At 37.3% G+C, this 26591-nt stretch overlaps 2 protein-coding genes across 2 annotated transcripts in view; one reads left to right on the top strand and one right to left on the bottom strand.

The window, feature by feature from the left end:
• Positions 1-7857: 7857 nt before the first annotated feature.
• LOC121429954 lies at positions 7858-20940 on the top strand. Its single transcript, XM_041627219.1, has 10 exons — positions 7858-8021; positions 10490-13150; positions 13614-13806; positions 14372-14452; positions 14992-15608; positions 16325-16388; positions 17145-17218; positions 18328-18494; positions 19026-19177; positions 19633-20940. Exons 2-10 carry the CDS (start codon positions 10745-10747, stop codon positions 19683-19685), a joined length of 3807 nt encoding a protein of 1268 aa, XP_041483153.1. The 5' UTR covers positions 7858-8021; positions 10490-10744; the 3' UTR covers positions 19686-20940.
• Positions 20941-24977: 4037 nt separating this feature from the next.
• Positions 24978-26591, bottom strand: part of LOC121430370 — a 40298-nt gene continuing 38684 nt past the window's right edge. Inside the window, 2 exon segments of the mRNA XM_041627658.1 lie at positions 24978-25650; positions 26070-26229. Coding sequence (XP_041483592.1) covers positions 25371-25650; positions 26070-26229 — 440 coding nt within the window. The 3' untranslated portion in view covers positions 24978-25370.

Genomic DNA, 26591 nt, shown 5'->3' with positions numbered 1-26591 from the left:
TTAAATGCACATCGTCATGAATATTCATGAGGTGGGCTGATGATGTCACGTCCCCCACTTTCTTTTTTTTTATGTTATTACATGAAATCATAAATGTTTCATTACTTCACACATGTGTGAATAATGTGTCTCCATTATGATTAAATAAGTTGCCGCAATGAATAACTAATGCACTTAATCAGTTGTCACTCCAATTGTTTGGGTTCTTGGTAGTTCTAATTTCATATTATGTTTATCTACATTTGCCTCTCTCAACCCAGGTGTAGTAAATGGGTACCCGGTAGGAAGGAATTCCTTGAATGCTCGTGCGCCCGATCAGGGTAGCCGTGCTAAAGCCGGGGTAATAGTATGCAGCGCTTAGAAACATTTGTATTAAGCGCTATATAAATGTTGCATATTATTATTATTATTATTATAAAAAACAAAAGAACAAGTGGGGGATATGATATCATCAGCCCACCTGATGAATATTCATGGAGAAATACCTAGAGCTGTTTCACTGGAATAATGCAAATCTTTAAAATTCAATAACTTCGTTATTCGTTATCCGATTTTGATCAAATTTTCAACATTTTGTTCTAGGAATTTTACTATATTCATTGAAATATAAATATCACCAGCCTTAAGCATCAAAATTAATTTCAACAGGTTAAGCTAATACGGGGCCCCGAAAGCCTCGCGTTCTTATTGTGGATTCAGACTTTGATGATTGAATATCAGGAAGGACACTTGAAATGAAAATGTTGCAAAAAATATTACCATATAGTGCAATTATTTGTTTTAATGATATCAAAAATTAAAAAGGAGAAAAATAGCAGTTGTCGTAGGTTTTTTTTGTTTGCTTGAAATTTATTTCTGCGTTCAACATGTTCAACATAATACAACATAATCAATTATTACATAGATTTTACATATATATACATTTTAGACACACGTATCATTTACAATCTCTTTCTGAATATAAAAAAACTATATGAAAAATATTATTTAACTCAATTTCAGAACGCAGGAGACCGTCGTCATGAGCGACTGCACTGTAGGTAACTGCACTGTACTGCACTGTATGTAACTGTACAGGAGTGGTGTAATTATCTATCATTTTCTGTTACATATCGTAATGAAAATGAATCATTTTAATGACAGCCATCAATGGAAAAAAAACTCAATGTAGTGATTGGAAGTGGGGGAAAGTGCAATAGCCGTCCACACACAAGGTCACCTTCATATGATAATAGTGAAGGAAGGCGACTAATGAGCATGGTAATTACAATAGAAATAGGAATCTCGGGTCAATGAAATTTTACTAGAGTAAAAAGTATGTATAGAACTAAAGGGAACATCATTATGAGTAAACGGATCGAGTAACGTATCTTCGAACAATATTATGTAAATGTTTTACAATCCTTGATTCGGATACCCAATCCTTTTTCATGCAAACAAATAGCGACATTCACCCTTTCGGGGGGGGGGGGGGTGTCTGGTAAGGAGTTTTAACAAAACTAGAAATGGGCTTTTATTTATTCGTGAATACTTATTACTATTTCATTTTTCCTCTATTTGTAGTTTTTCATTTTTTATTGGTTTATTTATTTTGAAGATAATTTTTCAATAACTTTTAGCATTTTCCCCCCAGTAAAAAAATATGTATATATATATTTATATACTACTACTACTACTACTACTACTACTACTACTACTACTACTACTACTACTACTACTACTACTACTACTAACTACTAACTACTAACTACTACTATAATAATAACAATAAATTATAATAATGATAATGATTATCATTATCATTATAAGAATAAAAATAATATAAATGAAAACGGAAGGGAAAATTGTAAAAATATGTCGTTATTAAGTCTGTCACAAAATTGGATTTTCATTTTTTAATAATGACAAAGTTTTGGCTTGCTCCCTCGCTCGCTCGAGATTTTTTTTTTACAATTATTCTCCCATGTTCCATTTTCTGCCCTTCGTGCTTTGGTTCCTTGCTCCGCTGCACATCTGGCCTGTGAAAAGACAATTTATATTGAAATAGAACACAGTAAGGAGACAACCAATCATTTCAGTGAGTAGACAAAATAAACACAACAAAGTGAGATAATTCATGATTTCAAGGACTTTTTTTGTTCTTGTATGTGGGGTGCTTTCTCTAGTTCAAAGTCCGACTGCGTCATACGATTTATGAAAGCGTGACAAATTAAAGGCACAATCATGGATCGCATGGTAATGCTAAACGTTGACGAATTCTTTCACACACTGGCGAAACAGATGGGGCGGCTTGGGGGAGGGTTAAGGGTTCATGCTCCAGAAATTTTCACAAAAGGGGTGAGGGAGAAAAGGGAAAGGAAAAAGGTTGAAATATGAGAATGTATACATGTATGTATACATTCCAAATGTAAATTTCTTGTATTATTATTTTTTTTGGGGGGGGGGGTGGGGGCGTTATACAGCTTAAAATTTATTGTTCCTTTTGTAATTGGGTAATTATGGAATCAATATTATCAAGTCTCAGTCAGTAAGCAATATGTGTTTAATATAACTTATTAAGCTCTTTAATCTCTGTCAAAAACACTTTTCTGGGTGTGGCATGATATAATTTTGAGTCATAATAAAAACTATTCAGGCATTGACGCCACTGCAGTGCTGCCACTTGGTGATTTTTGTCACTAAATTGTACAAATTTGTGATTTCGGATAGCCAAAATTCATCTGATTACGAAGACTAATTTGGTAAGTCTTGGACTTTTTATAATAGATATTAATTTTTAAAGTCTTTTGACAATAAAATGAACTGACTGTCCTGATAAATGACAAACGTACAAAATAACTTTCTTATGACTGTATAAATAGGTCAATGTATTGACCCCCTCGCATTTTAGAATTTACTCCCCATTTACCATGTTTTGGCCTCAAAATTTTGATGTTCATTTAAAAATCATAAAAATGAATTCTTTAAAGTGAAAATTTCGATTAAAAAGAATAACTTTGTTCACTTTCGGTTATTTCATGTTGGTGCTTTTTATTCAGTTTAGATTTGGTATTATTGATGGGATGATATGTGAGGATGTAATCTGGTAATAATGATTAAATAAATTCAAATCAAGGTGAAGTATGTATAGATATTTGATTGAAATATAAAAGAAAAGATACTGAGTGGGTGAAACCCTTCCGATAAGCTTCAAACAGATTTTTCGCACATTTTTTTCACAAAGAGCAAACTTAAAGAACAAAAATTTCCGTTATATTCAGAATTTGTTATTGCCTATATCGTTTCCGATAACCATGGGCTTACATTTTACTCATTGTAAAGACAATGCCCTATAATTTATTATTTGATATATTCATATTCTCCTCCTTCTTCTCGTTCTTGCTTCTCTTTCCTCTTGCTTCTTCTTCTTTTTTCTTCTTCTTCCTCTCCTTCTTCTACTTCTTCTTGCTTCTTATTCATCTACTACTGTTGCTGCTTTACGGTGTTGTTGTTGTTAGAAATGTTCTTCTCCTCCGCCTCCTCCTTCTTCTACGGCTCCTTTTAGTATTTCCTAGCAAGTAAGACAAGATTGATGTGTGATACTCCCTATTTGTCTCATTTTTAAATTGAGTTTTTCTTCATTGTTTATCAGACAATCGTTCTGCCGCCGTATCGCCTGAATATGAATATAAAATGGTGAAATCAATTAAACCTTCCTGACCCCCATTGTCAAGACACCGTTAGAACCAAACACATAGGCCTATTTTCCGTTAAAATGAATCGAATCTTATTTCCATTATTGATTGGTACTGATTTTAATTGATGCATTCCCGTTTAGAGGACTGGAATCAATGGATTTAAAATCTATATAGTTACCATGGAAATCACTACGTCATTGCTTTTACGCTGGGATTCATCATTAAAATCCTTGAATGTATCATGTGAAGCTGAATTGAATCGCCGTGAGAAAATAAATAATTGAGATGAAATGTCATTTTGTATTTTGTAGACGATTTTCAATAGTACTTGAACAAGTTTTGTGTTTTAGTCTAAAAATAAAACCTGTGCCAGGCAGTAACTGCTACGGAGATTCCAAGCTTCGTCCATACGATACGAAAAGATTTCTCGCCGAGAAGTATCTTTAAACATCAAAATAACAAAATATACAAATGACAGTTACACGGAGTGCATTATTTTGAGTATCACACTTAACTCCACAGTTTGTGTTGTCTGTAGGTATGAATTAATTCTTCTCATTGTGTAAAATCTCTTATGTGAACTTTGAAAAATTACTAAACTGAACTACTGGGCCAATTTTATCTTCACGCTGAACATACTGAATGTAGTAATTGAATGTTTGAAAATGGGAGGGGGTTGGCTAAAATATGAACAATTTTTCTCGAATCTTTTTACGAAAACTCGGCCATTCTGAACATTCCTTGACTCTTTTCGTAATTTCCCGAATAAATAAACCAGGTTGTAGTTCCGCTCTGCGCATGATCAGAGGAAGGTCATTGGTCAGTGGTTTAAAATTTGATGAGATAAGCACCAACCTTGATGTCTTGATTATTCTTTTGAATTGTGTTTACATTTGCATCCACAAAAACCAACAATGCGTCTACGAACGCCTGGAATTTCACAGTTTGCCAAGTACATTGTACAACATGCTATAATGCCACATGCTAGGTAAGCACGTGAAAGTCCAAGAGAGCGTTTCCGACAAGTTGTCAGATCTGACATATTTCCTAGATACTGATTGGCTGAGAGGCACTGTTACTATGGTAACTGTCGGATAAAACGGGACTTGTCAACTAAAACGTCCGACAAGTCCTTTCATGAAACGTTCCCCATACATAAAAGCATTGCCTTTATATTTCTTAATGACAATGGTCATATTCACGAGTGATTGATCATTTACAATAATACATTTTTCGAATAGTTTTACACAAACTTTGGAATAAATATTTTCGCAGTTACCATTACTCATAGCGATCGACCGACATGGATGCCATAACACAATTTGTTTATTCAAATGCGTTCCATTTTTTATTGGGTGAGTGATAAAGCAGCACATCGAAGAGGATCACTGACTAGAATGATGTTTCTTGTTTTGCATCACTCTCATCTCAGTTTCATCTTGGTAACAAGATCCACAGCTCCCTCTGATTAGCGGTAGATTCATCTAAGCTTACAACACGCTCAAGTCGTTATTCTTCTAATCTGCGAGAAAGCGAATCGTGCCAGCCACAAGGGTATAGTATAGTATTTATTTTCCGTTAAAAAATATGTAAAACGGATGGATAGCCCATATTCAGTTTAGTCGACATGAGAATACTTTACCTCCATGGGGTTCATATACAATATGGTGACAATGTTTAGCGCATAGTAACAAAAGTCTCTAGAGTTCTTTTTTTGTAATTATTCCATCCAAACAATGAAATAAGCATAATACAGAGATAACCAAACAAGCACAGACGTTCAGGATTTGTCAAAATAGGATGCATGGATGTCCCATTACATTCACATCTCGTATGATATACAGAGCCACTCTTTATTTTGAATTTACTTAAAATGAAATATAGATTTTTCAAATTTTGTTAAATTGGTAATAGAATCAAACACGCTTTAGCGGTAACCTGTTTGTAAAAAAGCAACTGTTTTCTAAAGACCGCACGTTTATTGAAACACGTGTTATGGGAACTTAGACATAAATGTCACGTGTTCGTATTAGACAGTTAGACTTGTCTCCATGCATCGGATTGTTTCTATGTTTCTAGAAATGTTATGGCTCAGTGGATAAGTCTCCGGACTTTGACCCACAAGGTAGGGGGTTCGAATCCCACCACATCACTCGCGTGCCTTGGCAAGGCGTTTATCTACATTTGCCACTATCCACCCAGGTATAGTAAATGGTACCCGGTAGGAAGCAATTCCTTGAATGCTCGAGTACCTGATAAGAGTAGCCGTGCTAAAGCGGGGGGGGGGGGGTGTAATAATATTCAGCGCTTAGAAATATTACTATGTAAATGTGCTATATAATTGTTGCATACTTATGATATTATTATTGTAATCATATTTTACTTATTTCACTCGATTCAAGGTGATTTTCCTGCGAATAGACCATTCATGGTGCGATCTATATACTGATTCTAGTATTATCTGCATTGTCAATGCAACCATAGTCATAAGGTTCCACGAACTTCCACGAACTTTTGTATACTGCCGTATACAATAGTTCGCGATTAATCATTAAATGAAATGGCCAATCAAGATCATCGTTGCATCCACATTTTGCTCAGTAGACTGACCAGGAACCAATCAGAATTATTCTTTCATACACTGTAAAAAACTGCGTTGTTAAAACAGACACCAATTGGTGTTAATAGAGGACCACACCCTGAGGTGTTAAAATTACACCCTAGAGATTAAACATAACACCAAATGTAACAACAAAAGGGGTTGTAATAACACCTATAGTTGTAAAACTAACAACACCAATTTAACACCGGTGTAAAATAACTGGTGTGGTCGTCTATGTCCACAGGTTAACACCACAGTTTTTGCTGTGTATTATCGATTAATCGCTAACCTTTGTGCTACGTGGCCCAGGACAATCTCCATAGGAAAACGAAATGTACTGCTGGGGATGAAAATTTTCCAAAGTTTGGTGCTGGCCAGCGGTGTAATGATAAAAAAATGTAAGGAGGCCAAACTACACAGCAAAAACTGTGGTGTTAACCGGTGTACATAGAGGACCACACCAGTTATTTTACACCGGTGTTAGATTGGTGGTGTTAGTTTTACACCTATAGGTGTTATTACAACACCTATGGTTGTTACATTTACACTCTTTAGTGTAATGTTCGATCTCTAGGGTGTTATTTTAACACCTCAGGGTGTGGTCCTCTACACTCTAAGAAATGAAGTGCACCAGACAAATCAGCACTCTGAAATGCAGTCACTATACACGCTCTTTAAGAGCTAAATTAGCACTTCATTTTTTAGAGTGTATTAACACCAATTGGTGTCAGTTTTAACACCACAGTTTTTACAGTGTAGCATATGGTGCATATGTCCATTTACCTTTTTTTAATCAAAAGAAAGCTGATGATGCGATCAATTTTGACAATATTTTTATTTTAGTAAACAAAATGATATCATTTTCATTCTCCTTTATTTGTTTTATTGGTCACGTAACATTTTTAGGAGGGAATACTATGGCTCCTGACCCCCTATCCCCTTGCTGTTGAAAGCACTAGAATTATGGCCATGGGAAGCGCGGGTGTTGTGTGTATCATTCTCCATAGTCAGCACATCCTGGAATTCTGTTCGGTGTTTAAAAAAAAATGGTCAAATATAAGCAAAATATCTATATTTTGTAGTAAAACACTTTTTTTTCTTGCTTGTCAGATTTCTCAGGAATTTTGTCGTGAACCCCCCCCCCACCTTTTTTTTTTGCTTGTCAAATTTGCTTCAGCACCCCCAGTAAAAAAGAAAATCGTTCCCAGTGCCCTGCGTTTAGAAATGACAAGAATGCCTAACGCCCGCTCAACGAGTTGAACCAGGGCCCGTAACACAAAGCTTAGCAATGATCGTAGAACATGTTTCTACGATTGATTACACTGACTACAATGTATAATCAATCGTGAAAATCAAGTGTGATTAATCACTAACCTTTGTGTCACGGGACCAAGGTGTGTCTGATCAAAGCGAAGCTATTGAACTTGGATAGTTGGTATTGTGTTTGGCGTTTATCTACTTCTCATCATCCGTTGAACGCCCACCTCTCTTTATCTCTCATTCCCTCTCAAGCCAGTGATGACACGCCCTCTCTCTCCCTACCCCCCCCCTCTCCCTCTTTCTCACAGCGTAGTTTGAATAATCGTCATCATCTCTTGTTCGCTCTTCAGACGCATTTCACCACTCACCAATCACTATCGACGGCAGTGGTACTCTTCTAACATCAGAAAGCTGGTAGCCTGAATCGTAGTTTGGACACCTCTCTCCCGGGGACCTCTCCATGTGAATGGGATGTGACGCGGGTAGGCATTTTTGTTTTTGTTTATAGTCCTTTCAAAGGAGTAAATTTTGTATGCGTTGGTATGTGCGTGGGTGAAGATCAAATGTAATGGTGTCTGGTGTGTGCGGTGCTTGCTATGATATGCCTTATTAACCAACCTTTAAATACCAAGGCAGGATCGAGATGCGAACCAATGTCCTTTCTATAGGTCAGAAACAAGGGACAGATCACCACTTCCTCAGATCTTCCTTGCTCGCATCAAGGATTCTCTTGAAACTACTTGTTCGCATGTGATCACCCCTCTATACCTTTGGATACAAAAGAGCGTTATATATCATTGTTAATTAATTATTGATCAGTTAATGATCATCACAGACATCTTTCATGTATTCAATCTTCAATCATTGGTTTATGATATTTCAAAGGACACACTGGCTCTGCAATTTGATATATCTTCACTACCATGTACAATATGATGAAGCGCTGTTTAAGATTTCAAGTTAATTTACAAATCACTTGTAAATTTTAAGTGACAAATTTTGGCTTTTATGTAATGCATGCTCGCTCATTCATGAACAATATCTCACCATCAATGTTATTTTTTTAGTCATAACTTAGTAAGTTAAGAAGGTTTCTTCGAGACCTATTAGTTGAACCATTTTACACCATTTTGATTAAAGGGCAAGTCCACCCCAACAAAAAATTGATTTGAATAAAAAGAGAAAAATTCAACAAGGATAACACTAAAAATTTCATCAAAATCGGAAGTAAAATAAGAAAGTTATGACATTTTAAAGTTCCGCTTCATTTCACAAAACATTTATATGCACATCTCGCGCGGTATGCAAATGAGGGAACTGATGACATCACTCACTATTTCTTTTGTATTTTATTATATGAAATATGAAATATTTTGATTTTCTCGTCATTGTCATGTGAAATGAAGTTTCATTCCTCCCTGAACACGTAGAATTCCATTATTTTAACATTTTGTGCTTCAGGCAAGGAGGTCCTAAAAAAATTGAAATATTGTATAATTCAAACAATAAAAAAACAAAAGAAATAGTGAGTGGGTGACATCGTCGACTCTCTCATTTGGATGTAACTGGCTCGTTCATATAACTATTTTGTTAAAAATAAGCGAAACTTTAAAATGTCATAACTTTCTTATTTTCCATCCGATTTTGATGAAATTTTCAGCATTGTGCTTTTCTGATTTTTCTCTATTGATTCAAATCAACATTTTTCTGAGGGGGACTTACCTTTAAGAGGATCGAACCTTTTGTGTTACTGATGACCCTTACATATGGTTTGTCATAGTCGGAACTAACAAACGATGGCGGTCTATAGTCAGAAACTTCAGTCCGGGGGAGGTGGTATATTTTGGCAGGGACACTTTTTTCGTTAAGAGCTATAACATGACTGGAATATATTGTGATTTTAATAATGGGCAATTCCAAAAAAATATATACGTCCGACCCCCTATGGGGGACCTTAATGAAATCTTAAGTCTCTGATTTCTTGTTCTTTTGACAGTCTGTAATGTTCTCAAATGACCATAACTTCGTCAGCTCATGAAGTGAAGTAAGACTTGAGAAAATTGAGGGTCGGGTGTACAAAAAGGTTGATCATTTTATGGAATTGCCATATATGATGAACCGTAAGGGAAAAGGGCAAGGTGGCTTCAGCACTTATCGACGGTTGATCAGTATTAAAGTCCAATGAGCGTATGTTCATTCACATAAACTTTTTACCCTATCTGTGACCCTGAAATATTCATGTTTTGTTTGCATGCATGATTTTATCTTTGATAGCCACTCACGTGATTTAATATCGTGGAAAATGTGCAAATATCACTCATAACTCCCATCACTGGAGTACAGGTGGGAGAAGGGGGTGGGGGGGGGCTCGGAGCAGTTGCCTTCACTTTCTCAAATTTCCACGACAAAAAAAAGAAGAGAAGAGAAGGAAGTGAAATGCAAAGTCAATTAAATTCTGTTCTGGATTCAGATGTAAAACGCTGTCCAAGAAATAGATATTTCATTTGATAAAGGTCATTTTTGTTAGTTCTTTACAGATTCCAGACGCAGATTTCATGATTTTTTTAAGAGGGTACATTTTGTAACAGCTATTGACAAGCCCCCCCCCCTCAAAAAAAAGGCCATGACTCATGACTTAATGAAGGACGTTGGTCTTCAGGGGAAAAATGACAAAGCAAAAAGAATAAAAGACGAAAGAATAGGCCATCACCTCACCTCCAAATGAAGGCAATTATTAGGCCTCTTCTCGTTTTTATATACCTACACTCACCGTCACAACACGCATGCATATTGAATACACATGTACATCTTACAGTCATGACAGTTGGCCGGTGTGAAATTCCCACCACCCCACCCACGGAAACTCTGTATATTACATTGAGTGGACTATGACCTTATTATTAAAATAAAATCCTCACCATTATTTACTTTTATTTATTTCTTTGCATAGCCTTGTAATGTGTGATGTGTCCATCTGGTCAACCGATTTCCATCTCACGTGTTCAAAAGGCCAGCGAGCTTTAACAGAGCGTACAACCGATCGATAAAGTGCAAGATGAACGTGGTTAACAGAAATCAGACCAATTTACTCGATCTAATACACCACTCGATTCATTGAGAGACATTGAAAAAACACATATTTAAACTAACCAAACGAGGTGAGGCGTTCTGCTTTATCACCAGATAGCCAGATCATCAACCGAAGATGATGTTGAAGGGCATGTCGAAGGAATCTTCGGGTGAAGTAGGGAAACGAATTGAAGGCAGGAGAGTAGCCAGAGTGCAGCCCCAGAAGGGACAGAATGTCAACGATCAAGGGTTCTCCTACACTCACGAAATAGGAAACGTTAAATCTGTTAAACCAAGAGGAAGGAGGAGCCCTTCCGTTCAAAGACCAATCCTTCCTAAGTGGGATATATCGCAGCAAGAATTGCTTAAAATATCCGACTCAAGAGCCACCATAGGACAGGGAGCTAACTCTGCAGATAGCCAACCATTACTGATATTGACGGGACTTGCAATGCCAATGATAGGAAGTCAACAGGCTACTCACCTAGTTCCTTTCCACGCGGATGGAATAGTTCCATCCTGTCAGAAAATCACCCAAGATGCCAGCAAACAATCTGGTTGCCCGATATCTACAGGACCCAAGGCAACTGATCATGGCTTAGATGATGTACGTAACTCGAATGGCATGGGTATTTCCAATACGAACCAGGAGTACGTAAACTTCATTGTCAGTAACCAGATTGACCATACCCTGACGAACTATAATCAAATAGCCAATATACAGACGAATATTGACAGATCAAGGGTATCGTACAACGGGGCTCTGCAACTGCCACCTTCGTTCGATCAACGAATTCCTGAATTCAGTGACTTTCCCACTGATACGGCGGAGGGTCAGATGAAGTCTTTGTCTTACAATCGAGAAATGTTGGCATCTAGTCTAATGCATCATGATACTTGGACGGACATGATGGGCGGGGCTGGGTGTAATACAAGATTTGCGAACGAGGAGCACCACCGGACAGGTAAAACAGATACTGAAAGTAGGATAACTATGATGAATGATAAAGGAAACAATACTACGGAGGAGAGTAATGGAAACAAAATGCAGTATGTTCGGAACCCATCCGACAAGTTAAGGAATGCTCAGATTTCGCTGGGATCAGTTCACGATAATCATGGATGTAGTCAGTACTTCAACCAGAACGAACAAATGTCTTCAAATTTTAATGGATGTTTGCATCCAGTAAGGAATACTGGACCCAAGTGGGATGATACCATTCCTCGTGGTCGCCACATCAGCATCAACCCGCAGGTAAAGGATCCTACTCTAAAACCAGCCTGCACTAAGATTGATCCTTCTACTTTTCCACAACACTGTATTGGTGAACAAAATAAGAATAACCCTTGTGTCAAACCTCCTCTACAGAAGGCTCCGAGGCAAATCCCTCGTTATAAGCAAGACAAGGACAGGATTTTCAAAGATTTGAAGAGAGAACATTTGACATATTTCAATTCGCTTGATAGAAATGGAAAGACGGCCCTTCTGCGTTGCAAGTATGCAAATTTGCTGAAACGCAGAAATAAACAGCTTCAGAGGTTCGACCCAAAGTATAGGCTCTCACTCAAAAGAATGAGTAATGCGTCTCAAGAAGTCCACACTTTATCAAAATTGACGAAGTTCAATCGCCCTCCCAGACTATCCAGAATGGCCAATTCTAGTCAGAGTATGCTCAGTGGCAATCCTCACGTCGCATTAGGAACTGCAGGTCCATTGGATGTCGCTGATGACCATTCGGTCATCGATCTGACAGAGGATTCGCCCTGCATCAGGCACGAAGACAAGAATCCTCCTGCCGAATTATCATCAAGACGACATAAAAGCCGATTACCTTCTTACGAAGAAGCTATGACTTTGAGGGCAAAGGACACCAATGACAGAACCTCTGTTGATCCTTTGCCCGCTTTGGCAAGACGTCTCTTATTATCCAGCCAAGAATTTTTCAAAAACCTGCAAGGACACGGTAAATTATCAAGAGAAAGATTGCACACTCACAGTGGGCGGTTAATGGATAGCTCGACACCAACTTCTTTGATGTCATCCAGGAAACCCCATGCGGTGAATCCGGGATCAATAGAACCCCTAGCAGTTCCTCAAGATGCCACCATCAACAATATATATCCGAGTAGCCAGGACTGTTCCTTAACGTCAGATAAGTCAGAACTTTTAACCCCAAGTGTTTCTTCTGCTGTTGCTTTGCCTCAGAGTATCAGTGGACACGGAATGTGCAAGCCTACAAATGGTACAGCTTTGTCTTCACAAACGCACGACCTCCAAAAGGATTGCGAGTCCGAGAAATGTTCAGACAATACTTCTAGAAATCAGTGCATAAAGATGGAGTGTGACGTTGAGACTCGCCCTGAGACGGGAATGAAAAGTGGACTATCTACGGATGAGCCAGATACATTATTTCAACCTACTGACACATCAAGCTGGATGGACAAAAGGAAAGACAACTCAGTAACAATGACAACCAGAATGGATTCTCTTGATGAAAAACTGGGGATTGTTTATCAAGGCAGCGAAAGACATACTCTGAAGGTTAGTTTTAACCCCCCATAGCATAAAACACCAGGTTTAGACTTCTGATTAAATGCATACAAACAACAATTATTTGTCAAAGAGATTTCTGTAAGCCAATGATAGATGGCGCATATGCCTTTGAATATGTTTGCATCGGCGTGACTGCTCAAATTTATATCTTTACTTTAGTCAAATAATATTCACATCAGGGTCAAGTATCTTTATAGCCATCACGTTAAGGTGGGCATCCTTTTTGGGACTAATTTTTTCTTGATAATATTCCAAAGGCATATGATAGGTCATAGGATCACCTTTTCTCAACTTGTTCACTCTTAAACAACTTCACTTTCCATGTTCATTTTCTAAAATAAACGAATTATTCGCTCTTCCAAATGTAGTGTTCTGGGTGAAGTAGATAATAGGCATTATAGGGGGACTTCATTTACAGAATACTTTATATTTCCTCATTTCATACTAATAGAATGCGGTCGTCCGTATAGAAGACTTCAGGAAGAGGTTAACCCGATTGCAGAAGAAGACAGAAGACATCCTAGATGACAAGAATGCCTCTCACCTTGAACAGAGAAAGAGACAAAAGCGAAATCATCGAAGCAGCAACTATGGATGGCAGACCAGAAATGCAGGGACTAAGCAACGAGGCACTTCGACGGCAGGTAAAATAACAAGAAACACTGCATAGTTCGATTCAAGGTTTCATCTTCCCAGCATGTCCTTCCTGGGTCCCGTTGCAGAAAGAGTTGGGTTTAAACGCAAGCCGAAAAAATCAATCGTAAGTCTAAAATGCACGCTGTTGATTGATTGAAAATCAAGTTGCGCATGATTTTTAGAGTTGCGATTGATTGCAACTCTTTCTACAACGGGACCTAGGGACCTAGGGTCCCGTTGCAGAAAGAGTTGATGTAGTTGATGTTCTCTTTTGTCAATGTTTTATTTCCAGTAGTTGATGTTTTATTTCTAGTAGTTGATGTTCTCTTTTGTCAATGTTTTATTTCCACAGGTCCGCCATACGGTTGTGACCGCCATTGTTATTTATCATTGTGTTTTGATAAAATGTCATTAATACATCTTTGCTTTTTCTGACCTGTTATATGAAATATGGAGTTCATGCTTTGTTTCTTGAGGGAATAATAAACATGTATGTGTTGATGGATGAATATTTTAAGATCTGAAATCACTGGTTAATAAATTTCTCATTAATTTCATGTCATCAATATTTAGACTGTTCATCACGATCCAGACATAATTTCCAAGACTTTGTGCCCACCATCCTCCCTACCAGAACAAGAACTGCTACATCAAGTAGGTGTTACATAAAGCTGTTCATACGATTTTACCCACGATTGGAACTTTTGTATTGCTAAGTCAGCTTCTCAAGGATAGATTGTTTAGCACAATGATCAAGTCGTGAATAAAGTCATGAAGTCGTAATCAGGTAATCAAGTCCTGAATACAGTCTTGCGAAGGACTTTATGAAACGACCCCAGGCATATCACAATGCACAGTGAAACCTTCTGATTATCATTGTGACATTCATTATATCTGCTTGTAAATAAAGTCGTCATTAGTTTCAATCAAAGTATCATTACATACAGAACTTACAACAGCGAGTGAATTGACACAAACTTCTATAAGTGTAGAGTAATTTGGTTACATTATGAAACACTAAATAGTCGACTGAATACCTGTTTCAGCAAGCATTATAATGTAATTAATATGTGAATAATTCAAATTAGGTTACCAATCTCTCAATCGAGTTCATGAATTGATAAACTCTGCAACTACAGGTTTAAATGACGTATAATTTATTACTATTTTATTATTTTTTGTTTAAAATGCAGGACTTGGTCATTCAAGTCGTGTATTAGCCATGGAGCTGTTACAAAACGATCTGGATGACGTCATCAACGACGGAATGAAGGTTGAGGACGACATCAACAAGGACGATGAAGATTACACTCCACGAAATAAACACGCCAGGCGACATCGGATCAGAAGAAAGAGATCATCTCCTCTATCGTTCTCAACCACAACGGCAGTATCGCTCCCATCATCATCATCATCATCATCATCACCACCACCACCATCTTTATCATCATTATCACAACCCTCATCATCTGAACGATGTGGCGTGGAAGTGGATACAGTGACGGAAACAGAGACTGCCTCGGTTTCATTCGGATCCGGTTCTAAGTACGAACGCGGTTCATCGGTTAGGGTCGAGATTGGAACGAATTCTGAGAATCATATCAAACTGAAGTTTGTCAACCTGAGAAGCATCTATTCTGGCTCCTCCTCCGGCAATCAATCACAACATCGGACACATCGAAAGGCTAAACTTAAGCAGAAGGGTGACGAGAAAATCGACGATTCGTCAAAAGCTGCCAAAGAAGGGAATAAAACATTCATGTTTGATGTTGGCCCGAAAGCAAAGAAGAGATCCAGTAACAATCTTGAGGTGAGATTGAAAATCAAGATTCTAGGCCTTTACCATGTTTACTTAACATGCCTAAGATCCTCCAGGCAATCGATACACGTTTTAGAAAACAACTATGAAAAAATATGTTACTAACCTTAGTTATATCATTTAGCACAACATTGAACTTTCGAATATTTCATGATTTTTCCATTAATGTTTGAAAAGATAATGTAAATGATAAACAGATGACTACGAAACGAAAAGTCACATTAAAATTAATGTTAATCAGAATCAGGCCTAGCTACAAATGATAATGACAGTAGCAGCAAACAAGAAATCAACAAATAACATTGATAGAATAGGACAATGAAATAGTGAAGAAGACATTTACTAAATCTTAGTTATATACCAGTAACTTGAAACCGGGCATGGTGGCTCAGTGGTAAAGCGCCTGCTCCTAACGGGGGCCGTGAGTTTGATCCCCGGCTGAGACATAATACGAAATACTTTTAAAAATGGGACATTCTGCCTTCTTGCTAGGCGTTCAGCTTTTAGATTCGAGAATTTCGGGTCATAATAACATATCATATGTGCAAGGCCCACTGCTGGTAGAGCAATTTCCCGAAAAGTGCCTCTCGTATCCAGTTTTCCCTTACTGGTATTTTTTCTTTTTCTCCCAAAATGACTATTAATAACCCCAAATTATACGATTATCACCTCCATAATTCATATTTTCCATTTCATTACTTATTCAGACTGATACATCTACTCATAGCACGTCTTTAGAGATGGACAGTGTTCCGGTGGACCCACCGCTTGGTAAGGATAAAACAAACATGGCTAAAATAATTTACTCGTGTTATCATTAAGTAAATCGCGTGACCTACAGTATTATGGGCTCGAGTGTAAGCCTCTCTTTAGCCAAAGATGGCCGGTTGGCATCACAGATAGGTTGTAGAAGGGGGCGAACGCCCCGATGGGATTTTTCAAGTAGTGGGAGGAGGAGAAACGACATGAGGGGCAAAGGGTAACAAAATGAGAAGTACGAAGTGTATTAAAAAGAGTGCGTCGTTTGACTCTAGAATACCCCTGGCGATAAAAAGACATCATGACATCACTTTTAGGTCGTTTTGCACCCCGACCCCCTCGCCCTATTGCTAAATTGAAAATGACGCAGCTCTTTTGTCATTGTTGAAAGTCCAATGAGACGGGTTATTAAGTTGAGAAGAAGAAATGGAATTGGTCTCAATTGTCTACGATATGATACAATCAAGATAAGGTTAGGTAAACATAGCCGTTTGCAAAACTAAAATGAAATTCTATAAATGAACACGAACATCCGAAATGACCAATGTAAAAAAGCTTAAATGACTTTGACGCTTTATCTTTTTGGCGAGCTAGATTTTGCATGACATACAGGCATGGATATAACGATAAAACGTGCCTCCTTCTGTTAAAAAATAAAAATGTAAGGAATTAAAATACATGACGGAGTGAGTCTGTCGTTTGTAGATATAGATTTATTATCATGTTGTAACGAAGTCTTATAGTTGCTTTAAAAACTTTTAATTACAGGAATAAAGAAACTCATCATAAATAAGAAACGGGGAGAAACTTTACTACATCGAGCAGCAAAACTTGGAAATATGGTACGAGTATGACTATGACATGTTCTATAGACATGATAGATGTTAAGTTCATTTCTCCACACTCCTTAATACATGTTATTGTAATGTGTTCAAATACAAAATGATATCACTTTGTATTAAAATATTCAAGTTTTTCGACCTCTTAAGCTTTTTATACTTTCCATGACAAAGAGCTCTGAATATTGAAAGAACAATCGTTACCCGAGTAGTCCATCCGTCCTGTAACAGCAGATTAGCGATGCCCAAGGTCACTTATCTCACTATGCATCTATATTAATTTGTACATTTTGTATCAGTCTTCCGACTGTTTTATGAGGATTTGATTTTTTTCAATAAACCGAAGTGAATCTGAATCATTCTGAAATTTGAAATATATATTATGTAAAAAAAATACACCTTTCTTTTCATTAGATTTGGGTCAGCTACACTACCCGTTCTTCTTCAGTGTGATTCTTAGAATTGCAGTTAAAAGACCACCGATAAAGTATATCAAAATATGCTTTTATGCGTGTGCGCTGTAATCATAGTAATTACGGCAGCCAAGCTACAGCTGGGATAATAATATCCAAATCCTTTGGAAGTGCATAGAGACATTATTCATAATTGTGATATGCGCTATACAAGAACTGTTTATTATTATTATTATTATTATTATTGAGCAAGGATTTCCATCTACAATGGGTGATTTCAAGTTTAGTGTTGACCTTTTGGTATTGGTGTTGGGTCAATCTTTACACGATTATAACACCAAACATAAAATGAAGATGGTCCTGAAAAGTCACTTACTACATGTAGTTGTTGAGATGTCAATTATGTGATCTGGTTCAGTTTTACAAACTCAGAAAAGGTGTTGGAGCTAGAGGAAGCAATCCAAATTGTGCTTCCAACACCAAAACCAACACCGGACTTGAAATCACCCAATGTGCTGCACTCAACCCAGGTGAAGAAAATTCGTACTTGGTAGGATTTACTCCTTGAATTCTTTAGTGCCAATAGTGGCAGCTTTTGCCTAGAGATAAGATATATTTGTTTTATCTTCGTTTGGAATTAGTTTCTTTTTACACAAATTGTGAATTTTACACATCTAATTTCCTTGCATTTGATTACAGGAGATACTCCGTTATTGCATCGATAATGGCCTAGAAGATGTGAATGTTCACGATCACGCTGGCTATACATCTTTACATGATAGTTGCGTACCAGGACATCTAAACGTAGCCAGGTTTCTAATTAATCACGGCGCTGATGTGAACGCGGAAGCTTACGACGGCACCAGGTCAGATGATTGGAGCATTTAACAGTTTAAAAATCTTGGCTTTTCCGTACTCTCTGTCCCTTTCTTCATGTTGGAAAGAACATGGTGTACTAATTAGTGTACACCACAGCATGTCGCACAGTGTGTCCCACATTGTGTACCACAGTGAACCACAGTGAACCACAGTGAACCATAGTAAACCACAGTGTATAACTGTGTGCCCCACGGTGTGTATCAGAGTGTGTACCACAATGTGTCCGAAAATGTGCCCGACACTGTATGCCACAGTGTGTATTAATGTGTTATCATACAAGAATACACTGCTTAAAATATTGCCAGTTTTGAGTATACAAATTTTGGGTGGTGTTATTAATTCTGTTGGTTCCTATTTGCGTTAACGTGCTCTCATATGAGAAATGCTATTTCTTTCCTAATTTTGAGCAAAATCATTCCTATTTTTCAATCAGAAAGGGTGAGGGGTCTGCATCCGAAACAATATTCGCTTCAATCATTTTAATCATATCCCAATGTTCTATCCATTGTCTTTTCTAGACCAATCAACGATGCAGTAGAAAATAACCACGTTGAGCTTGTGCGCCTTCTTCTAGCCCATGGTGCTGATCCCTTTTATCCTAAACCTAATGGACGAACATGTATTGAGCTAGCTTTAGACCAGAGCAGCGAAATGAAGAGTCTGATCTTTGGTGAGAAGGAATTGCATTATCTGCTTTACCAATAACATAATTATCAGTGGACGATGAAAAAATGTATGCCATTAAAAAGGGATGGAAAAGGAGGGCGGTAATTTAATGACCATACGATCGTACAACTACAGAGGTGTATCTTGTAGCTCCTACCAACGTATTTTCCTTGTTTTCTTTTACCTGAATTTCCATGTACCTTTGCCATTACGAATATCACATTTTCTTGATATATTTGCCTGTCAGATGGGGATCTTAATGATAATATTAATAATACATTCATGCAATTTGAATTCAGAATTTCCCTATCTTAATTAGATGTCGAAGATGCTTCAGAGGAAGTTAGAGATAATGAACAGAAGAGAGAAAAATATATTACTGTAAATGAATTCTATAAATGGTAACAGCTATAATACCATCAAATCATGTTCAGACTAAATTTCTGCTCTTCTTTTCAGGTTATCTAGAAGACATGAAGGTAGAGAGGCGTGATTTAGAAGACGGGCTTTGAGATTCCATGTCAGATCTTTAGATTCAACACAGTATCCTGCCTTCTCCTCCGCCAATATACAATGTGCGTCATTGTTGGGGTCATTTAGTTCAGACGTAATGACTGGGAAGCATCATGAATGCATGGAAACCATTGTAAGCCCATGTCATTTTTCGATTTGAATCATAACCCAATATGAACCCATCAGGTTATATTGTCTTCATTGATTCAAGCAATTTGATTAGGAAAATGCTGGGGATGTAACCCAAATATTGTTTAATTTCAACGATTTTCTTTTGCTTTATTTGGTTGCAAACTTAGAAGAAGAGAGTTAAAAATGAACTTGTTTCAATACGTTACATTTTTTTTCTTCATACTTATACAGTTTCAATTCTCATGACAAAACCCGATGAGGGTCCGTATTAAGGTATTATTTAAATCGAACAGATATCAATTTAAATTTTAGGAAATTGGTTTGGATAAAGAAGTGGATTATGAGTGGGGTATGAAAATTTGTGATTTTCACATAATTGTTCTGAACCAAAAAAAATGCAAGGTTTTGCAGTACCTTATAACAATTAGTCATTACAAAATCATTATTTTGTTGCATGAAATACTCCCAAAATTTCATGAGAAATTAACCAATTCCTAGACCCCCCCCCTTCAAGATAGAAGTAGAAATAGAAACTCTTAAGTACGATGCACAATTTATGGGCAAAGTAGCACTATTTTCTAACATTGGACATTTTCACATTTGGATATTTTAGTTTTATTTGTAGGCTACCTTTAAACATGGAGGTAGAAATTCTACCTCCATGCTTTAAATGACAGGATTTTAAAGCTATAGATGTTTTAGTTAACTGTTTCAGTTACCAGACGTCGTCGTTCCCCGGCGGATCCACGGAGGGTGGGACAACCGGCTCGTGCCCCCCCCCCTTGAGAGGCACAATTTTAAAATTTGTAATGTAAAAATGCCGTTGCCCTTTGAAACCGAGGACTTTTTTTTGCTTGTCACATTTTTTTTCGCGGACGGAATGTACTTAAGTCTTGATTTAAGTTTTTTTCCTTGTTAAATTTTTTCATCAGGAAAATGTGCCCCCCCCCCCTTGGAAAATCCTGGATCCGCCCCTGTCGCCATTCATAGTACAATAATTTTGAGAGCTTGCTTTTACAAGGTTTCGTTCAAAATGTTAATTTTATCATGCCCATTGGTTAACTACTAGTATATATTGTATGATATTATGTTTTATATGAATAAAACTGCATATGCCCTGTTAATTTTAGTTCGTGTTTGTTTTAATGTGTTGAGTTGCCCCCCCTCCCCCTCTCCCCTCCCTCTCTATCTCTTCGGAACAAAATTGATACTCAGTATAGATTAACGAGAGAGAGAGGAATGCATGCGTGCGCGAGAGAGGAGAGTGTGAGAGCTCTCCAGAAAGGGAGGGGATAGAGAGAGAGGGTGTGAGTGTGTGTGTGTGTGTGTTAGGGAGGAGGTGGGAGAGAGAGGGGCACACTGGCCAGGGGGGGGGGGTAAAAGAAAAAAAGACACCTTTTCCGGCCAATAAAGGAAATATCTTGCTGGCGATCTTTACGCAATGATTCTCAATTAGTTTAAGTGTCACATTTGTTATAAGGAATCTATACCGTGCCTTTATCAAACATATTACTGTGTTGGGTCCATCCAGCGACCGATTACGGCCCCTGTCAGGTTTGGGGGCAGAGCCTCACGAGGTTTTTGAATATGAGACCTTTGCATTGCCCTCAATCTGTATTTGATATGATAAGTATGATAACACATAACAATCGTGTTTCATCGAAGTACGAATTCAACACAATGTATGAAAATATTCATTTTATGATCGCCCCTGCTCTGCCGCCCCCCTGCAGTATCGACACCTCTTAACTGGAGGATAGTGTTTCCATAAACTCTTCAATCTTTGGTTGTATTGAGTTTCGCGCATGTGCAAGTTTCTGTGTGTGGATATAGAAACTGAGGGGGTTGGGGGGCAGGGCAAGACAACCGGGGCCCGTTTCATAAAGCTGTTCGTAAGTTTAGAGCGACTTCGACTGGTGATCCTTTCTTACGCGATAAACCATCGCCAATGTATTACATCATTTACCACAAGAAAGGATCACCAGTCGTTCTTAAAGTCGCTCTTAACTTACGAACAGCTTTATGGAACACCCACCAGGTGTAACAACGGGCCCCAGGTGTAACAGCTAGAGTTACACTACCCAAACCGTCCCTTTGATTCTTTTCCTACTCCGCTCTTCCTTATTCAATTTCTTCTGTCTCTTTTTTTCTTTCACCTTTAATTGGAAAGTCATTGGGGTGGATGAGGGGGGGGGGGGGGGCGTTTACCCACCGCCCCCTTGCAGTACCTCTCAATTTAAGCAAAGTGAAAAAAAAGTTGGATGCATGACACGCATGAAAAAACAGCGATGTACACAAGGTCTTAACCTACATGGCATTGAATCAAAATAGAACAAATATTGGCAATGAAACCTTGAATGGGCTTCACAGACATGCTGGTAGTTTACCATAATCGAATTTCAACTTCAGACTGAAAATACATTCATTTTCTATTCCTGAATTTGAACTTGATACAAGTAATGAGAGAGAGATGGGGAGTGTGTGCGTGGGTGGGTGTGTATGTGTGGGAGAGAGAGATTGCAAATATAGATGCGTTTCATATTACTATCTCCTGCCTGTTACAAATTTACACAGGCTAAATCTTGTTCAATGAACATTAAGGAATAAATCGAAAGAGAAACTAAAAGACAATGAATTATCATACTATCAGTGGCATAGTGAGCCAAAGATTTTGAGGGAGCCAAACATCGTACATTTCTAAAAAAAAAAAACAAGTTGCGAGGGAGCAAATTTTGTCAATTTTCGTCCTCGTAAACGTTATAAAGCTCAGCTGACAATCTTTGGGTAGGATTATCCTCGTAAATACACACCCACCATGATATGACATAAGAGATTTTGGTCAGCTCGTGGAGCTCAAGAATAGGTCAAAATTCGTGCTTAACCTATAATCTTATCGTGTATAATTTTTAAGACTAAGTGTTTGAGAGAACAGAATGATGCATTCTGGCATATCAAGAGGTGATGGAATCGACGAGCTCATCAGGGCGCGAGATGAAGCTATATTGAAATTTCGTGTAAGCTTACAAATTCACTTCTTTAAATTTTGATTTGATGTATGTTGAATAACCGGAGAGCGTTTCATCAACATTTTTGTCCAACAAGTTGTCATATCTGACAAACTTTCCTTGATTCTGATTGGCTGAGAGACACTGTTTCTATGGTAACCGTGGATAAAACTTTCATGAAACGTTCCCCAGATGTTGCCATCAACCCAAGGGGTGACCATATCAAGCAGGAAGCATGAAACAGAATATATCTTGGAAACGAGTCAACCATTTATTGAGTAACAGGTTGCAATAGGAAGACGTAAATAAATAAAACGTCTGATGTACAACGAACATTTACATCTAACAATAAAACGAGGAAACGCACCATAAAGTAATTGCGCCAGTATTATGATTATACAGTGTTGGCTATTTTGATGACATGGGATGTTATCCCACTGCTGCCACCGAAAATGGAGAAAGTACGAAAAAACTGAATTTGGATGCAATTTAAATACTTTTCAGATAGTATTGGTAATCCAAATGATTTTGTCCATAATAACCTTTACTTATATTTTATTTGTTGTAATATACAATTCCCCTATTCCTCTTTAACATTAATGTTACATTGCTTGTATTTTTAATGATCTTAACCCTTTGATATCTTATAGTTAGACATACATTTATAACAGATTTTTTTCACTCGATTTTCTATTATTATTTCATTGTTCGTTGTTTTTATCAGCAAATAAATTATACAATTAGTAGTTTTAAAATTAGTTACTGTTCCCATTTAATAATTTGAAATATTTTAGTTTGATTCATATTATCATTTAAGTAACAATATTTGTTTATTTATGATACTAAGTATTGTTATCTTTGATTTAGATTTTGACTTTACTTTCATGTGTGATTTGATGATTTATGATGTTCTTTGTTTTCATCAGGTCATTGATGAAAAACAGTTTTATACTGATCTTTTGTACCTGATTAAATATGTTCTAATAAATAAATACAAAAATAAATTATTAAGTAACCAATCAAAATACTGCAGGACTGGTAATAGGTTTTCCATTTCATATATGCAGGACTTTACTTGAAATACATCTATAGGTGCCGTCACATAGGTACATGATATGAAATTTGCTTCTTTGTAGGGGAAGAGAGAGAGGGGGGCAGGGGGTAGAGGTTGCTATGGTATCATGACTCTTTTAAATGATTTTTGATACGTCGATGGCAGTATAAAGCATTATATTTATCGTTTCGTGTTGACTCGTATTTCAGCTACACTTTAAACTTAAAAACAAATTCATCAACGAAAACACATCTTACAAGTGAACGACAGCGATAAATGATATACAACGCAATATTTAAATAGAATTGACCTCGTTCATGAATACAGTAGTCCATTATACAGTACAATATGAAGTGCAACTTCATGTGAAGAGAACAACTCAAATGGTATCCCTAATACCAACAGAGGCTAAACAATGAGCCAACAACATAACTCAGCACAAAAAAAATCACAACCTTACGCTTTAGTTGAAACTTGTATGTAGAGTTATTCCCTACAGTATTTATAATGAGACATCATATGAACATGACCCAGTGCCCTTGGATATATGTACATATTTAATAAAATGTATATGTCATAAATCACATCCCTCACTGTGCTGTACACCATACTTCCAATAGATCCAAGCATATTGCGTTGGAGATTAAGAAAAAGTTAGCCAGAAGCTAATGCAAGTACTTTCTAGTGCTAGAAAAGAGGCCCCAAAACACAAACCTAAATGCAAAATGAATTTAAAGGCAAAATGATTTAAAAAAAAATCATCATCTCTGTAATCATCAGTCATACATGTTTATAAAACAGCTTTCATAATCATGGCAAGCGAGCAGATTTTATTCACTTTCACTTTGCGTGAAAGGCGGTTTCCTTCCGGAATGAAGCTTTTATTGGTCTGCTTGAAATATCAAGAAACTAACAATTCGTAATATCATGTTAACTGTGCTTAAATTAAAGTTGGTCATTAGCATTTTATCAACTGCTAAACGATTACTCACTGAACCTCTGTTAACTCCGTCGTTCAGATTCATTAAACACTTTATAAAAGCGGAATATAAACATTATGATATGTAATCAGTGCAGCGTATGTAATCTAAGTTTAGTTATTGCTTAACTACCAATAATGATTATTACACAATTTGCAATCAGGTACCGATGATTACACTTCCAGGATACGGTCATGACAGAAACCCACAGGGATCCGACATGAAGAATTCAAATCATTAGCACCCATCTCACTTTCATAAGTACTTTGGCAATGGATAATCAAAGTACCTTTTCAGATTATCCAAATGTAGCGATTTCGAAGGGAGATTGTTCCATGTTCTGAAACATAAACCGGCACTGGAGACTGTGGTGCTTCCAAAGCAAGCCATATGTGGTATTTCAATAACACTCCTGTCCTCTTTGTAGAGAGTTCCGTCTCTGACTTTGCATGCATCCTACGTTGCTCCTTGCACAAACAAGTCCCTAGTCTTGTCGATATTTTTGTTTTGGTATCACCTCACGTACTTCAATTCCATACCAAGAATGTTCCTGAGGCTATCATTCAACTCGAGTAATACAACATCTTCACCTTTCACTTCCGGGTCAACAATGCTGTCATCCTCTCTGCTTCTCTTCAGTGTCGACTTCATGATTTGAGATTCTTGAGCTGCTTGGCGGAACTGACACTCCGACAGTGAGACAGGCTCCAGATCCGGGTACGTCTTCAGAAGCTCTTCTTTTGTCACGGATAGTCGCTCTGAAACGTCAGAGAACAGCAGCCAGTTTCGGAATCTGTACAAGAAAAAGAGATGTTAAAACGGACTTTGACTTCAATATTTCTTAATTGGCAATTTCGAATAAATCATCTGGTATGTAGCACAACCATCAAGTTGAGTTGTTCAAAGGATTCCTAACAATCCAGAATATGTTTTCCCAGCACCATGAAACACTTTTGATATATAATAGACTGATTTTCCAAGATACTAAAATCTTCTTTTTTTATACAATTCAGTAGTTAATGAGAACTGATTTAACCCAGTGATTTCAACGTGATAATCGGAAATATCACCTATATCAGTTTTTTTATATATTAAGACAAAAAAATATGTATATAAACCATCAAGCTAGATTTCTTTATAGAAATTTGAAATATTGAAATGTATTTACTAACAGTTTTAAAGAAGAATTAGGGTAGACAGGTTTCAACCTACTTATCATCATTGTCCATGCGAATATTGTAAGACGGTAGGATGGCTTTATCACTCATTTCAAAGAATACTCCTTCATCTTCGTCACCACTCTCTTGTTTCTTCATTTCATCAGGTCCAGGGACATCAGCAAAGATGTATGTCTCAGAACTGCTGTTCGATTCTATGAGAAAAAACAGCGATCGTGATACAATGGCAATCACATACTATGATATTACTCGGCTTTAGAATTACAAATCAAAATCTGCGATGCGTTTATCTGTCCATTATCTGTCGTTATACGCAACAAAAGGAGAGGAGCTGTTTCGTGCAAAAAACATTGTCACCAATTACCCGCGTGGCAGCTTTTGCGTCGCAAATCTTAAACAACAACCAGGGGTCCGTTTCATAAAGCTGTTCGTAAGTTAAGAACGACTGGTGATCATTTTTTACGCTCTAAACCATCGCCAATGAATCTACCATTTACCACAAGAAAGGATCACCAATCGTTCTTAAAGTCGCTCTTAACTTACGAACAGCTTTATG

The sequence above is a fragment of the Lytechinus variegatus genome, chromosome 16 (assembly GCF_018143015.1).
Source record: "Lytechinus variegatus isolate NC3 chromosome 16, Lvar_3.0, whole genome shotgun sequence".
Taxonomy (NCBI): Eukaryota; Metazoa; Echinodermata; class Echinoidea; order Temnopleuroida; family Toxopneustidae; genus Lytechinus; species Lytechinus variegatus.
This window is presented reverse-complemented; position numbering and strand designations above follow the sequence as displayed.

Coding starts and splice junctions, on each gene's coding strand:
- LOC121429954 (XM_041627219.1), top strand. CDS start 10,745: ATGATGTTGAAGGGCATGTCGAAGGAATCTTCGGGTGAAGTAGGGAAA. Junction 13,151..13,613: donor GCGAAAGACATACTCTGAAG/GTTAGTTTTAAC, acceptor TCATACTAATAG/AATGCGGTCGTCCGTATAGA. Junction 15,609..16,324: donor GATCCAGTAACAATCTTGAG/GTGAGATTGAAA, acceptor TTACTTATTCAG/ACTGATACATCTACTCATAG.